This window comes from Schistocerca serialis, chromosome 8 (assembly GCF_023864345.2).
Source record: "Schistocerca serialis cubense isolate TAMUIC-IGC-003099 chromosome 8, iqSchSeri2.2, whole genome shotgun sequence".
Lineage (NCBI taxonomy): Eukaryota > Metazoa > Arthropoda > Insecta > Orthoptera > Acrididae > Schistocerca > Schistocerca serialis.
This window is the reverse complement of record NC_064645.1, coordinates 562,641,097-562,655,567: the sequence shown is the minus strand read 5'-3', so window position 1 is coordinate 562,655,567 and position 14,471 is coordinate 562,641,097. Positions and strand designations below refer to the sequence as shown.

General features: G+C 44.2%; 1 protein-coding gene across 1 annotated transcript in view; it reads right to left on the bottom strand.

Moving 5' to 3' along the window:
- The window catches only part of LOC126416385 (ATP-binding cassette sub-family G member 4), a 364,704-nt gene extending 354,346 nt beyond the window's left edge, over nucleotides 1–10,358 (bottom strand). The window contains exon 1 of the mRNA XM_050084068.1: nucleotides 10,183–10,358. Coding sequence (XP_049940025.1) covers nucleotides 10,183–10,282 — 100 coding nt within the window. The 5' untranslated portion in view covers nucleotides 10,283–10,358. The remainder of the gene's footprint in view (nucleotides 1–10,182) is intronic.
- Between the last annotated feature and the right edge of the window lie 4,113 nt (nucleotides 10,359–14,471).

Here is a 14,471-nt window from a genome sequence, read left to right as displayed (position 1 = left end):
TCAAAATTTCTTGCTTTGTGCCATCGTGATTGTGGTATGCCCGAAAACACGCCTTCTCGATATGCGAACATAGCCGTTTCTCGTTATATACGAGGGCTATTCGAAAAGTAAGACCGATCAGTCGCGAAATGGAAATCACAGTGAAAATCAAAACTGTTTTATTTGCCACAGTTAGCTACACCTTCCACACACTTTTCTACATAGTCGCCGCCCCGACTTAGGCATCTGTCGTAACGATGTTCCAACTTTCCAGTATCTTCGTCATAGAAGAGAGCCTCCTGTGCTCTCTGACAATTTACTACGCTGGACTGCAGCTCACTGTCTGTGCCAAAATATCGTCTTCGTAGCCAGCAGTTCATCTGAATAAAAACGAAAATCAGAGGGAGACAATTCCGGGCTGTATGGTGGGTAATCAGACACTTCCCATCGAAAACGCTGCAGGAGCTTCCTCATTGGCCCTGCAGTGTGCGGCCGAGAATTGTCATGAAGAAGGAAATGCATGACAATTACGTTATTATTTTCTAAGCATCTTTATGCGCTCACTGTGCGCTCTGATCTGAGAAGAGCGACGTGACGCTATCTACGGCCATGCTGCAGACACTGCCCAACACATCTGTGCGAAACTTCATAGGATTTTCACTGTGGTTTCCATTTCGCGACCGATCGTTCCTTACTCTGCGAATAGCCCTAGTACTACGGACACACTAAACTGCTAATTGTGACGTATACACCTTTTTTCCACAAGTAAAGCATTTATATGTGAGTCACTCCCTGTCCTATTGCCTCCCACTCTGTTCAGTGCAAGCTCCGACGCTACCGCCGAAAAGTGCTGTCGACCTTATCCGAGATGTTTTCACACGGAGCCATCGGCAGTTCACAAGAGAGCAGGCAAGGAACTTCAACTTCCCTAAACAACGGTGTGGCGTGTTCTGAAACGACGCCTGCAAATGAAGCCTTACGAGTTGCAGTTACTGCAGCAGTTGCGTCCCGGCGACCGTAACAAAAGTACAAATTTGCGTTTCACTTCTCCAGGGTATGACAGACGGCACTTATTCCGAACATCTTTTTGGGCGTATCGACGTTTCATCCATCGGGTAAATTACACCTCCTTAATGTAAGAATTCGGTGATCTGAAAATCCTGACGTCGTCGTCGAACATGAATAGGATCCACCGAAACTGAATGTGCTTTATGCCGTTTCTGTTCACAGACTTTAAGCACCTTTCTTTTTTTTGGAGGAAACTCTGACAAGAATATCATACCTCGACACGATGCAAAATTTGTTGTTTCCTCTATTGCATTTAATTTTTATACATGACGGCGGACGCCTCACTTTCACTCACCCACACCGTCCCACAGCGATGGATTGGAAAAGGTGGACAAGATCTTGTCCATTGCTTTTGGCCTCCCAGGTCACCAGACCTCACAGCTTGCGTTTATTTCTGTGGGGGTATATTAAAGGAGTCATTGTTCCATTTTTTTTATTTGGCCTTTGAGTGTGTACTCAATTTAGCCATCGGCAACACATAGTGACAATGTACACATAATTGAATAAACAAATACAGAAACTCATATTTACTAGAATAAAAAGCTTAACTGATACAGGTTTGTACATAATGTTTTAAAAATTGAATTGAATTGAATTGGAAAATAATTAAAAGTGCCTTGGCTTACAATTCACACCAATTCTGAAATATATTCATCAGCAAGACATATTTATAATTTACGTACACCATTAAAACCTACATATTGTGACCAGTGCTCTTGATGAAGTTAACTATCACTTTATATAGACGAACGTCTTCAGTACACAAAAGAGAAGAAGCTGATTGAGGAAGATGATAGCCCATACTCAACAATGTCTTCAGCAAGACCAACGGTTCACGGTCAAATTTGGGGCACATAAATAAGATGTGGTTGACATCAGCTTCCGACTCAGGATCACACTCACATGCTGGTGAACTGTAAACGTTGATTCGATGTAGATGTTGTGGGAAAGAGGCATGATTGAAGCGGAGTCTTATGATGGTAGAAATCGTGGATCGGTCCGGATGTGTCCTCATGAACCACGGCTGTGAAGGAATCCGAGGTTTGTAGCACTGCGTAATAACCGCCTTTTGTCTGTTGAGAAACGTTCCACATTTCCTGCCATTGTTGTCTTGCGTGATCCTTGACTTCACGTAAGTAGTCTGTATAAGAAAGGTGCAGATCCAGGACGGTGCCTAAGGTTGTCGCTTGTTTGGCTAATGCATCAACTTCATCATTATAGAGGATACCAGAGTGAAAAGGTACCCACAACAAACGGATCGTCCGGCCCGCGCGTGTGCTGCGAATATATTCAGATATCACATCTAAGATATAACTGTTGGTTGTTTTGTTCCATCGACTGTACTGAATGTTTTTAAGAACGCTTTGCGAGTCAGATACTATCAATATCTTGGGGAAGGAAGTGCTAGAGACAAACTTAAGTGCTTCCAAAACTGCCACTGTCTATGGCAGCTACTCTTCAAGAGCTGAGAAATCGAATTGTTGAAACTGTCGATACAGTAAACAGGGACCTGTTGATTCGCGCATGGAATGAAATGAACTACCGTTCCGATGCTTCTCGAGTAACGCATGGTGCTCATGTTGAGTGTATGGTATAGAACCTGCGGGAACAAAAAAATCTGAACCTTACTCTCTCCAGTGACATGCGTAATGTGTTTGTCTTTCACTTTTGGCCTGTAGTAAACAAATGAAATCTGTCCTTTCTTTTTGAATCACCCCGTACTTCTAAATGTCAGTTTTTGATAGTACAATTACTACGTAAAATAATCTGTAAAGTTACCAACAAATACTTGTTATGCGTCAAAAATACTATAACAATCACCGAAATACTTCGAAAGCCACTGTACATTGCATAGCGGGGCGTACATAGTGCCATTATTATAATTTTTGTTTCCTCTTGTATTACCGCACTGAGCTAGGCGCAAATGACTACCTGTCTGCCTCGGTACACTTCCCAACGGCTGTCATCTTTTACTCGTGGTCCGTGAGGCTAGAAGCAAACAGTACAATGTCACCAGCAAAACTAAAAGTGGCTCACATATGTTCCATTAACACATTCGTTTTTCGTCTTCCTAGTTTAATGATCTGGAAACGACAGTAGCAACCAGTACAGGTCTTGCATCTCACGCTCCACTCTGCTCAGGGAACGAGAAAACGTGAACAGGTTTTAGTTATGCACTATGTGTCCAACATAACTTTATTTTCGTTAACGTAATTAATTTTAGAGTTGTACTTAAAACGTATTAGATGTTTCACTGACTGGGGCCATATGCCTGGCTCTGGTCTTAAAGACGCAGATACGTCAAAAATATGTATTAGTAAGTGTCATGTGAGAAAATAATACGTTATGGATGAATGACATTGTGAGAAAGATTGACCGCCTTATTTGTTCATGAGACCCAGAAAATATTAGATACAGGCTCCTAGGTAGATGCTATTTTTCTTGACTTCCGGAAGGCGTTCGATGCAGTTCCGCACTGTCGCCTGATAAACAAAGTAAGAGCCTACGGAATATCAGACCAGCTGTGTGGCTGGATTGAAGAGTTTTTAGCAAACAGAACACAGCATGTTGTTATCAATGGAGAGACGTCTACAGACGTTAAAGTAACCTCTGGCGTGCCACAGGGGAGTGTTATGGGACCATTGCTTTTCACAATATATATAAATGACTTAGTAGATAGTGTCGGAAGTTCCATGCGGCTTTTCGCGGATGATGCTGTAGTATACAGAGAAGTTGCTGCATTAGAAAATTGTAGCGAAATACAGGAAGATCTGCAGCGGATAGGCACTTGGTGCAGGGAGTGGCAACTGACCCTTAACATAGACAAATGTAATGTATTGCGAATACATAGAAAGAAGGATCCTTTATTGTATGATTATATGATAGCGGAACAAACACTGGTAGCAGTTACTTCTGTAAAATATCTGGGAGTATGCGTACGGAACGATTTGAAGTGGAATGATCATATAAAATTAATTGTTGGTAAGGCGGGTACCAGGTTGAGATTCATTGGGAGAGTGCTTAGAAAATGTAGTCCATCAACAAAGGAGGTGGCTTACAAAACACTCGTTCGACCTATACTTGAGTATTGCTCATCAGTGTGGGATCCGTACCAGGTCGGGTTGACGGAGGAGATAGAGAAGATCCAAAGAAGAGCGGCGCGTTTCGTCACCGGGTTATTTGGCAACCGTGATAGCGTTACGGAGATGTTTAATAAACTCAAGTGGCAGACTCTGCAAGAGAGGCGCTCTGCATCGCGGTGTAGATTGCTCGCCAGGTTTCGAGAGGGTGCGTTTCTGGATGAGGTATCGAATATATTGCTTCCCCCTACTTATACCTTCCGAGGAGATCACGAATGTAAAATTAGAGAGATTAGAGAGCGCACGGAGGCTTTCAGACAGTCGTTCTTCCCGCGAACCATACGCGACTGGAACAGGAAAGGGAGGTAATGACAGTGGCACGTAAAGTGCCCTCCGCCACACACCGTTGGGTGGCTTGCGGAGTATCAATGTAGATGTAGATGTAGATGTAGACTATGTCTGAGACTTCAAGGAGGGGGAGGGGGAGACGGCCCTTGAAATTTTCGCACAGGCAGCAAAATCCTTGTAGCCGTCCCTGTTCAGGTGGCATCTTGAGTCGAGATTCAGGCCGTTGGCTGCAGTAACCCCTGAGTTCCGGAAAGTATTTGACTCGAGACTACACAAACTTTTACTAATGAAAGTGCGACCGTATGGCGTACCGTGACTGAACTGCTAATCTATTGGTAGCGATATCGCAGCATGGAGAAGTAAGTTGAGGCATGCCCCGAGGAGTCTGTTGAGACCTTTACTGCTCGGGTTGCATGTAAATGACTTGCCACACGATGTTCGTAGTAACCACGGACTTCAACAGGTTGTGTAGTTATCTATTACGAAGTACTGCCTGAAAAGAGCTCCATAAATACTCAGTCAGTGCCTGATAAGATTTCAAAGAGTACCAACTTGCTTCAGCTATTCAGAAATGTAAAATCGTGCACTTCACAAAACGTTTAAACGTGGTGTCGCATAGCTGCAATATCAATGAATCACGAATGAAGCCTGTGGTATCAATTGATAGAAATATCTGAGTGTAAAGATTTGTAGTAGGTGTGGGAAAAACCAGCTGCTTACAAGCGATACTGGTATTTTAGTTCTGAATAACCTATAGCCGGCCGCTGTGGCCGAGCGGTTCTAGGCGCTTCAGTCCAGAACCGCGCTGCTGCTACGGTCACACGTTCGAATCCTGCCTCGGGCATGGATGTGTCTGATGTTTTTAGGTTAGTTAGGTTTAAGTAGTTCTAAATCTAGGGGACTGATGAACTCAGATGTTGAGTCTGTTAAGTCCCATAGTGCTTGGAGCCATTTGAATTTGAATAACCGATAGTTTTTCGGTAGTTGTTTGGTCTCGATTATAACAGGTGCTTTTTTTTTACTAATAACGAGGTAAGAAAACGGAAATAACAATAAGCCACAGAAGCAGTGCTAACGTTTTCAGTTTTTAAATAAACCTTATTTAAAGTTTTTAAATAAACTTTTGTTAAAAAAGCAGAAAAGGGTAACTTTTATTCACAAAATTTCCATTCTTTGGAAATATTGCGTTATTATAGCAAATGGGGAAAGCGATCAGTGCTATTTTAATGACAATGTCGACCGAAACGAGCAACAAAAGCATGATGTAAGATTTGGTACAGAGTTGAAACTTCCTGGCAGATAAAAACTGTGTGCCGGACCGAGACTCGAACTCGGGACCTTTGCCTTTCGCGGGCAAGTGCTCTACCAACTAAGCTACCCAAGCACGACTCACGCCCAGTCCTCACAGCTATACTTCTGCCAGTACCTCGTCTCCTACCTTCCAAACTTTCTGTGAACCTTGCAGAACTGTGAGGAGGGGGCGTGAGTCGTGCTTGGCTTGCTCAGATGGTTCCCGGCGGGGTCAGGGATTTTCTCCGCCTCGTGATGACTGGGTGTTGTGTGATGTCCTTAGGTTAGTTAGGTTTAAGTGGTTCTAAGTTCTAGGGGACTGATGACTATAGATGTTAAGTCCCATAGTGCTCAGAGCCATTTGACCCCATTTTTGCCGGCCGGAGTGGCCGTGCGGTTCTAGGCACTACAGTTTGACCGCTACGGTCGCAGGTTCGAATCCTGCCTCGGGCATGGATGTGTGTGATGTCCTTAGGTTAGTTAGGTTTAATTAGTTCTAAGTTCTAGGCGACTAATGACCTCAGAAGTTAAGTCGCATAGTGCTCAGAGCCATTTGAACCATTTAAAACGCGATGAAAATAAAAGTTTTGCAGCAAAGAGTCATCAACAACGAATGAAACGTTTCCATTGCTGCAGAAGCAACGCACCTTCAAAAAAAAAATTAAAAAAAAATAAAAATAAAAACAATGAAAAAGAAAAAAATATCATAAATAAGAAAAAAATATATATTAAAAAAAAAAGATGGTAGAGCACTTGCCCGCGAAAGGCAAAGGTCCCGAGTTCGAGTCTCGGTACGGCACACAGTTTTAATCTGCCAGGGAGTTTCATATCAGCGCACACTCCGCTGCAGAGCGAAAATCTCATTCTTGGTACAGAGTTGCTGAGTCGGTACTGTACCTGTTATCATGTGGCGCAGCCTATTAGATGGCACGCGTGTGTATGCAGTGTGCTAGACCTTACCATCTGGTCTATACGGTAGTTTCTCACTGTCATCGTCGGACACCACTTGTATTACATTGCACCATCCCTAGTCTGGAAGTCTTTTGCGAAGTGCTGATCCAAGGAACTACAGTGCTCCATTTGCTTTAAAAGATTAAAAACCAGAGCAGCCACAACAAACTTTCGACATCATTTGAGGAGAAAATTTAAAACTTAACAATTCATTCATAGTATACAATAAAAATATAAAGTAGCTCATCTGCCATCCCAGGCAATTTATAACACTTAAAACACTTGATAATGGCACTTAGAAGCCGAAATCATGATTGTGTAAGTGGGGGAAAAAAACACAACAGTCCAATGGCGGTACTGATTTTAAGAAATACATAATATGCCTTTATCTGCTTGTAGCCCATAAAAACGGACAAATTAACACGAAAAATAGAATCCTTCAACCTCAGTTTTCAGCCTTTAGCATTACTATTCATAACGTTCAAATAGTGATATTATCGATCTTGATTACAACATGATTTTTGAGCAGGGTTTTAAAAAACTGGAATCAAAAGGACAATACCAGTGATTTTTTTGTAGCACTCAATCTCCTAACACTTTTAGAAAAAAAGCAGCGAACGGTGGATGGAATAAGTTTTATTTTATTTATGTATTTAATTTAATATTTTGATTCTACATATCTTGAAACTCAAAGGGGTCAAAATATTTCAATCTTCGTTCGATTTTTGCGTTCATTACAGGAAATAATAGGAATAAAAAACCAAAAAACGTGTATTTCAGAAACTGGTTATCTTGAGCGTTTTTAAGAGCCAGGTTAAACTGGCGTTGAAAAAAACCCGATATAATCGAAGACTGGCTGTTTCAGCGATAACCAGCATCCCTAATTTGTAGGGATGTGAAATGGAACGAAAATATAAGCCCTGTCGTAGGAGAAGCAGATGCGTGTGGAAGACTTCACTTCATTTGCAAGCTACTGAGGAGAAGTGATCATTCTGCCAAGATGATTTGCTTACAAAACACTCGTGAGACATATCCTAGAATATTGCTCAGGTGTGTGAAACTCACATCAAATAGGACTATCAGGGGATACTGAAAGTGTGCATAGAACGCCAGCACGAGTGGTCACAGACACAGAGAGTGTCAGGAAGGCGGTGACAAACCTGAATTGACAGGAGTTTAATCTTGGAGACGTCAACTACGAGAACGAATCAGATATAAACCGTAATGTTTGATTTACGCGCCTTTATCTAAACGGACACCGGCGCGATCTCTGCTCGTAGTTACTTTCGTTTCCAGAGATTGTTCTCTAGCTAGAATGTTGTACCGTTTCTGTGGTCAGAATAATAATATCAGGGGAAGAGGTATTGTCATCTGTTGCGCGACGCATTATAATCAAGTTTCTGACAAGAGAGGGCGTAAAACGGTCCGAAATTTTGAAAAGTCTTGCGATACAGTTGGGAGACATCGCCCTGAGCAAGACTCAAGTGCACGCGCGGCACAAACAGTTTTTACGAGGGCGAGAAACAATTGAGAATGCAGCTCACTGACGTCGCCCAAGGACCAGTATGCCTAAGGAGAATATTCGCATTGGTAGCAAGATTAATAAAGACGATCGCCCAACAGGTGCTGGAATTACTACAGATTTTCGCTTAAACTATAGTAGTATTCAGGCTATTATTACTGACAGCCGTGGATTTCTGAAATTGTCTGCAAAGTGGGTGCCTCGTCTTCTGACCGCAGAGCACAAATTTCATCGTTTGGAGGTGTGCAAACGGCCACTGATTCTCTAACAAACTACAGAGGAACAATTTTTGCACCGGATTGTGACCTGCGAGAAAACGTAGGTGTACCATTACGCCCTGGAATCGAAAAAAAGCGCCATGGAATGGCGCAAAGAGGATGAATCTGCGCCAATAAAAACCAAAAAGTCTGTCCTCGGTGGAGGTTCTTGCAAGTCTTTTTTTTTATTTTAAAGGAGTTTTCCGCGTCGATTTTCTCCACGAACGTCGTACTGAGAACGCTGCATACTACTCCCAACTTTTGGACCAAACAAATTGTGCATATCGTCAGAAATGGCGCGCATTTCCAATCCGAGGAGTGATCGTGCTTCATAATAATGCTCGATCCCATACAGCTGCCTGAACTCAACAAAAAATTCAGGAATTGCTTTGGAAAGCGCTAGAATATTCTCTCTACAGTCTGGACTTATCGTCCTGCGATTTTGGTTTGTTTGGGCCACTAAAAGAAGCAGTCGGAGGATACAAATTTGATGATGATGGCGCTATCGAAGTGCTCGTGTGCAACTGGCTGCTGTCACAGCCACGTTCATCTTACGTAAACGGGATCAAGAAAGTGCCTATCGGCTATGAAAAATACGTTCCCCGTTCAGGAGGATATATACAGAAAAATAAGTTCATGTGTATGGGTTTTTCTGAGGCTTAAGGAGGGTAGGACGTCAAATGGGCCGACTTGGGGCAGGAGAGGCACCACAGGACATTTTAATTTCCACTGTCTATACTTTTAAAAATAAATTCATAAAACTTTAACAACATGACCAGGAAGGATTCAGGATTCACACTCATAGCAGTGGAAGCTCAAAAACGTGACAAAACACATTTTTTTACATGTGAAATTTCATCATTTTTTCACTTACTACTGGCTGCATTTGTTGCTATAGGTACACTTTTCATCCTAAGTAAGAGAGATTCTTCGATGACTTTTGCACAGCATACAAACCATAGTTACAGGTGTATGAAACTCTAGAAGTTATTTAATTTATGAAAAATCAAAGAACTGTTGCATTTTAAACTTCATGTTTAGAAAAAACTCAAGTTTTATAGTTAATTATCTCAAATTTTTCCACAGGTTTTTAATAGATTTGGAAAATTTTAGAATTTTATACACTTGTAACTACTGTTTGTATGCTATGAAAAATTCATCGATGAATCTCTCTTACTTAGGAAGAAAAGTGTACCTATAGCAACAAATGCAGCCAGTAATAAGTGAAAAAAATGATGAAATTTCACATGTAAAAAAAAGGTATTTTGTTACGTTTTTGAACTTCCACTGCGATAAGTATGAGTCCTCAATCCATCCTGCTCATGGTGATAAAGTTTTATGAATTTATTTGTAAAAGTGTAGACAGTAGAAATTAAAATGTCCTGTGGTGACTCTCCTGCTCCAAGTCGGCCCGTTTGACGTCCTACCCCCCTTAAATAAACTCTAAAAAAATCCATTTTATATTTGCTTCACCCTAGCATGCGAAAACCTCGTTAGAAAGTTTCAACAAGGAGTATTAAGTGAGGAATCCACGTATGTACACAGACCCTAGGAAACACTATTTAGAGCGCGCGCAGACGCATTTAAGCAGTCATCCTCCCGCACTCCGTACGTAAACGGAGCGGGGAGGATCCTCACTCGGCACGTGCTGTATCACGACGGGAAGCACCGTGTGCTGAGCGCTCACCTTTGGCACCGGGCACGACGTAACTGAGATCGCGGAACTCGAGGTTGAGGCGCAGTGGGCACAGCTCGACGCCGGCTTCTGCGTCGCCGTCGGTTGCCATGGCGACAGGAGCGCGTGTGCCGCGGACGCACCGACGCACTGGCAGCAGCGGCAGGGAAACTGAACGTCGGCGGCCCCAGCGGACGACTGGTCGCTGCCGTAGCAGCAGCAGCCGCTGCGCCGGCAGCCGATCGCTGCTGTGGTGGGAGGCGGGGCGCCGCGGACAGATAACGCGGCGCGGGCGGCCGCAGGGGAACGCACCTTCTTGTCATCACCGATTTCGTCCAGATTTATGGTATATGTGGGGCTTGGCCAGTAACGAAAGTGACGGAAGTACGAGCTCCAGGTGACCAACACTTTAGAAAGAACCACACTGAACAGCCAAAGAAACTGGTAGACTTGCGTAAAATCGTGTAGGTCCCCCCGCGAGCACACAGAAGTGCCGCAACACGACGTGGCACGAACTCGACTAATGTCTGAGGGAACTGACATCGTGAATCCTGGAGGGCTGTCCATAATTCCGTAAGAATAAGAAGGGGTGGAGATCTCTTCTGAACAGCGCGTTGCAAGGCATCCCAGATATGCTCAATAATGTTCACGCTTGGGGAGTCTGGTGGCCAATGGAAGTGTTTAAACTCAGAAGAGCGTTCCTGGAGCCACTCTGTAGATTTCTGGGCGTGTGAGGTGTCGCATTGCTCTGCTGGAATTGCCCAAGACCGTCGAATGCACAATGGACATGAATGGATGCAGGTGATAAGACAGGATGCTTATGTACGTGTCAAAGGAGACCCGCACCTTCTTGTCATCACCGATTTCGTCCAAATTTATGGTATATGTGGGGCTTGGCTAGTAATGAAACTGACGGAAGTAGGAGCTCCAGGTGACCAACCGTTTAGAAAGAACCACACTGAAGAGCCAAAGAAACTGGTAGACTTGCGTAATATCGTGTAGGTCCCCCGCGAGTACGCAGAAGTGCCGCAACATGACATGGCATGGATTCCACTATAGTCTGAGGGAACTGACATTATGAATCCTGCAGGGCTGTCCATAATTCCGTAAGATCTCTTCTGAACAGCGCGTTGAAAGACATCCCAGATATGCTCAAAAATGTTCACGTCTGGGGAGTCTCGTGGCCAATGCAAGTGTTTAAACTCAGAAGAGCGTTCCTGGAGCCACTCTGTAGATTTCTGGACGTGTGAGGTGTCGCATTGTCCTGCTGGAATTGCCCAAGACCGTCGAATGCACAATGGACATGAATGGATGCAGGTGATAAGACAGGATGCTTATGTGCGTGTCAAAGGAGACCCACACCTTCTTGTCATCACCGATTTCGTCCAGATTTATGGTATATGTGGGGCTTGGCCAGTAATGAAACTGACGGAAGTAGAAGCTCCAGGTGACCAACCGTTTAGAAAGAACCACACTGAACAGCCCAAGAAACTGGTAGACTTGCGTAATATCGTGTAGATCCCCCGCGAGTACGCAGAAGTGCCGCAACATGACACGGCACGGATTCGACTATAGTCTGAGGGAACTGACATCATGATTCCTCGAGGCTGTCCATAATTCCGTAAGAATAAGAGGGGGTCCAAGATATGCTCGATAATGTTCACGTCTGGTGAATCTGGTGGCCAGCGGAAGTGTTTAAACTCAGAAGAGTATTCCTGGAGCTACTCTGTAGAATTCTGGACGTGTGGGGTGTCGCATTGTCCTGCTGGGATTGTCCAAGACCGTCGAATGCACAATGGACATGAATGGATGCAGGTGATAAGACAGGATGCTTATGTATGTGTCACGTGTCAGAGTCGTATATAGACGTATCAGGGGTCCCACGTCACTCCAACTGCACACAACCCACACCATTACAGTCTTCACCACTCCAACTACACACACCCCACACAATTACAGAGTCTTCACCAGCTTCAACAGTCCGCTGCTGAAAAGCAGGGTTCTTGGATTCATCACCTCCTCCTCATACCCGTACATGTCGATATAATTTGAAATGAGACTTGTCCGACCAGGCAACATGTTTCCATCCATCGACAGTCCAATGTCGGTGTTGAGGGGCCAAGGCGAGGCGTAATGCTTTGTGTCTTGCAGTCATCAAGTCACGATTGGGCTTTCGGCTCCAAAAGACCATATCGCTGATGTTTCATTGAATCGTTCGCACACTGACACTTGTTCATGGCCCAGCATTAAAATCTGCAGCAATTTGCAGAAGTCTTGCACTTCTCTCACATTGAATGATTCTCTTCAGTCGTCGTTGGCCCCTTTCTTGCAGGATCTTTTTCCAGCCGCAGCGATGTCGAAGATTTGATATTTTCTTGATTCCTGATGTTCACGATACACTCGTGAAAAGGTCATATGGGAAAATCCCCACTTCGTCGCTACCTCGGAGATGCTGTGCCCCATCGCTTGTGCGCCGCCTATAACACCACGTGCAAACTCATTTAAATCTTGTGATTTCGTAGACTTCCCTTTCGTAATAACTTCTGATATTCTTCACGGGTTTGCAGCCGGATAATGTCGTCATCCAGATACAATATTTCGGCGGACCAGCTGGCCGCCATCTTCAGGTGCGTTAATGCTAGTGCACTGCCTCTCCGGGACTGAATTCCAGCCACAACGACGGAAACCTTTATACACCATGAAGAGAGCACCACGCGTGAGCGAGATGATGGGCAGCGCCTCCAGGTGGCAAGTAGACACTTGATAACCTACCATTGTAGCAGCAGTAACCGATGTAACAACTGCGCCAGACAGTTGCTGACTTATATAGGCGTTGCCGACCGCAGCGCCATATTCTACCTGTTTACATATCTCTGTATTTGAATACGCATGCCTATACCAGTTTTTTTGGCGCTTCAGTGCAGTTTTCTTGCACGGGTCGGGCAAGGAAGAAGCCATGTAACTGAGGTGACAAATGTCATGGGATAGCGATATGCACTTTTACAGATGGCGGTAGTATCGCGTACACTAGATGCAAAATAGCAGGGCACTGGCGGAGTTCTCAGTTGATTCAAGTGAAAAGGTTTCCAACGGGATTATGGCTGCACGACGGGAATTAACAGACTTTGAATGCGGAATGGTAGTTGGAGCTAGATACATGGAACATTCCATTTTGGAAAGCGTTAGAAAACTCAATATTGTGAGACCAAAATGTCAAGAGGGTGCCAAGAATACCAAACTTCAGGCATTACCTCTGACTGTGGACAGCGCAGTGGCCGACGACCTTCACTTAACGACCGAGAGCAGCTGCATCTGCATAGGGTTCTCAGTGCCATCAAACAACACTGCATCAAATAACTGCAGAAATCAATGTAGGACGATGAATGTATCCATTATGACAGTGCATTATAATTTGGCACCAGTGGGCTATGGCAAACGACTGTGAGTGCCTTAGCACCTCTCCTGCCCTCGTGACCGTATTCGTTGGACCCTAGATGACCTGAAAACCAAGGCCTGGTCATATGAGACCCTATTTCAGATGGTAAGAGGTGATGGTAGGGTTCGAGTGTGCAGCAGACTCCACAGAACTATGGACCCAAGTTGTCAACCACTGTGCAAATTGGTGGTGGCTGCATAATGGTGTGGGCTGTGTTTACACGGAACAGACTGGGTCCTTTGGTCTGACTGTACCAATCATTGACTGGAAATGGTTATGTTCAGCTACTTGGTGACTGTTTGCAGCCATTGATGGACTCTGTGTTCCCAAACAAAGATCGAATTTTAAGGATGACAATGCGCCATGTCACAGAGCCACAATTGTTCGCGATTGGTTAGAACAACATTCTGCACAATTTGTGCAAACAATTTGGCCACCCAGCCTGCCCAACATGAATCCCATCGAACATTTGTGGGACATGCTCGAGACGTGAGTTCGTGCACAAAATCCTGCACCAACCCTTCAGCAAAAGAAATGGCTCTCAGCACTATGGGTCTTAACATCTGAGGTCACCAGTCCCCTAGAACTTAGAACTACTTAAACCTAACCAACCTAAGGACATCACAGACATCCATGCCCAAGACAGGATTCGAACCTGCGACCGTAGTGGTCGCGCTGCTCCAGACTCAAGCGCCTAGAACCGCTCCACCACTCTGGCCTGCTCAACCTTTCAGCAATTATGAAGAGTTATACGAGGGCTATTCACAAAGTACATTACGTTTTGGAATTAAAAATAAATAAAGTATTGGAAATTTTTTTTATTATATACAGATGCAAGCCACACTTAAATACTACTTTTCTACAT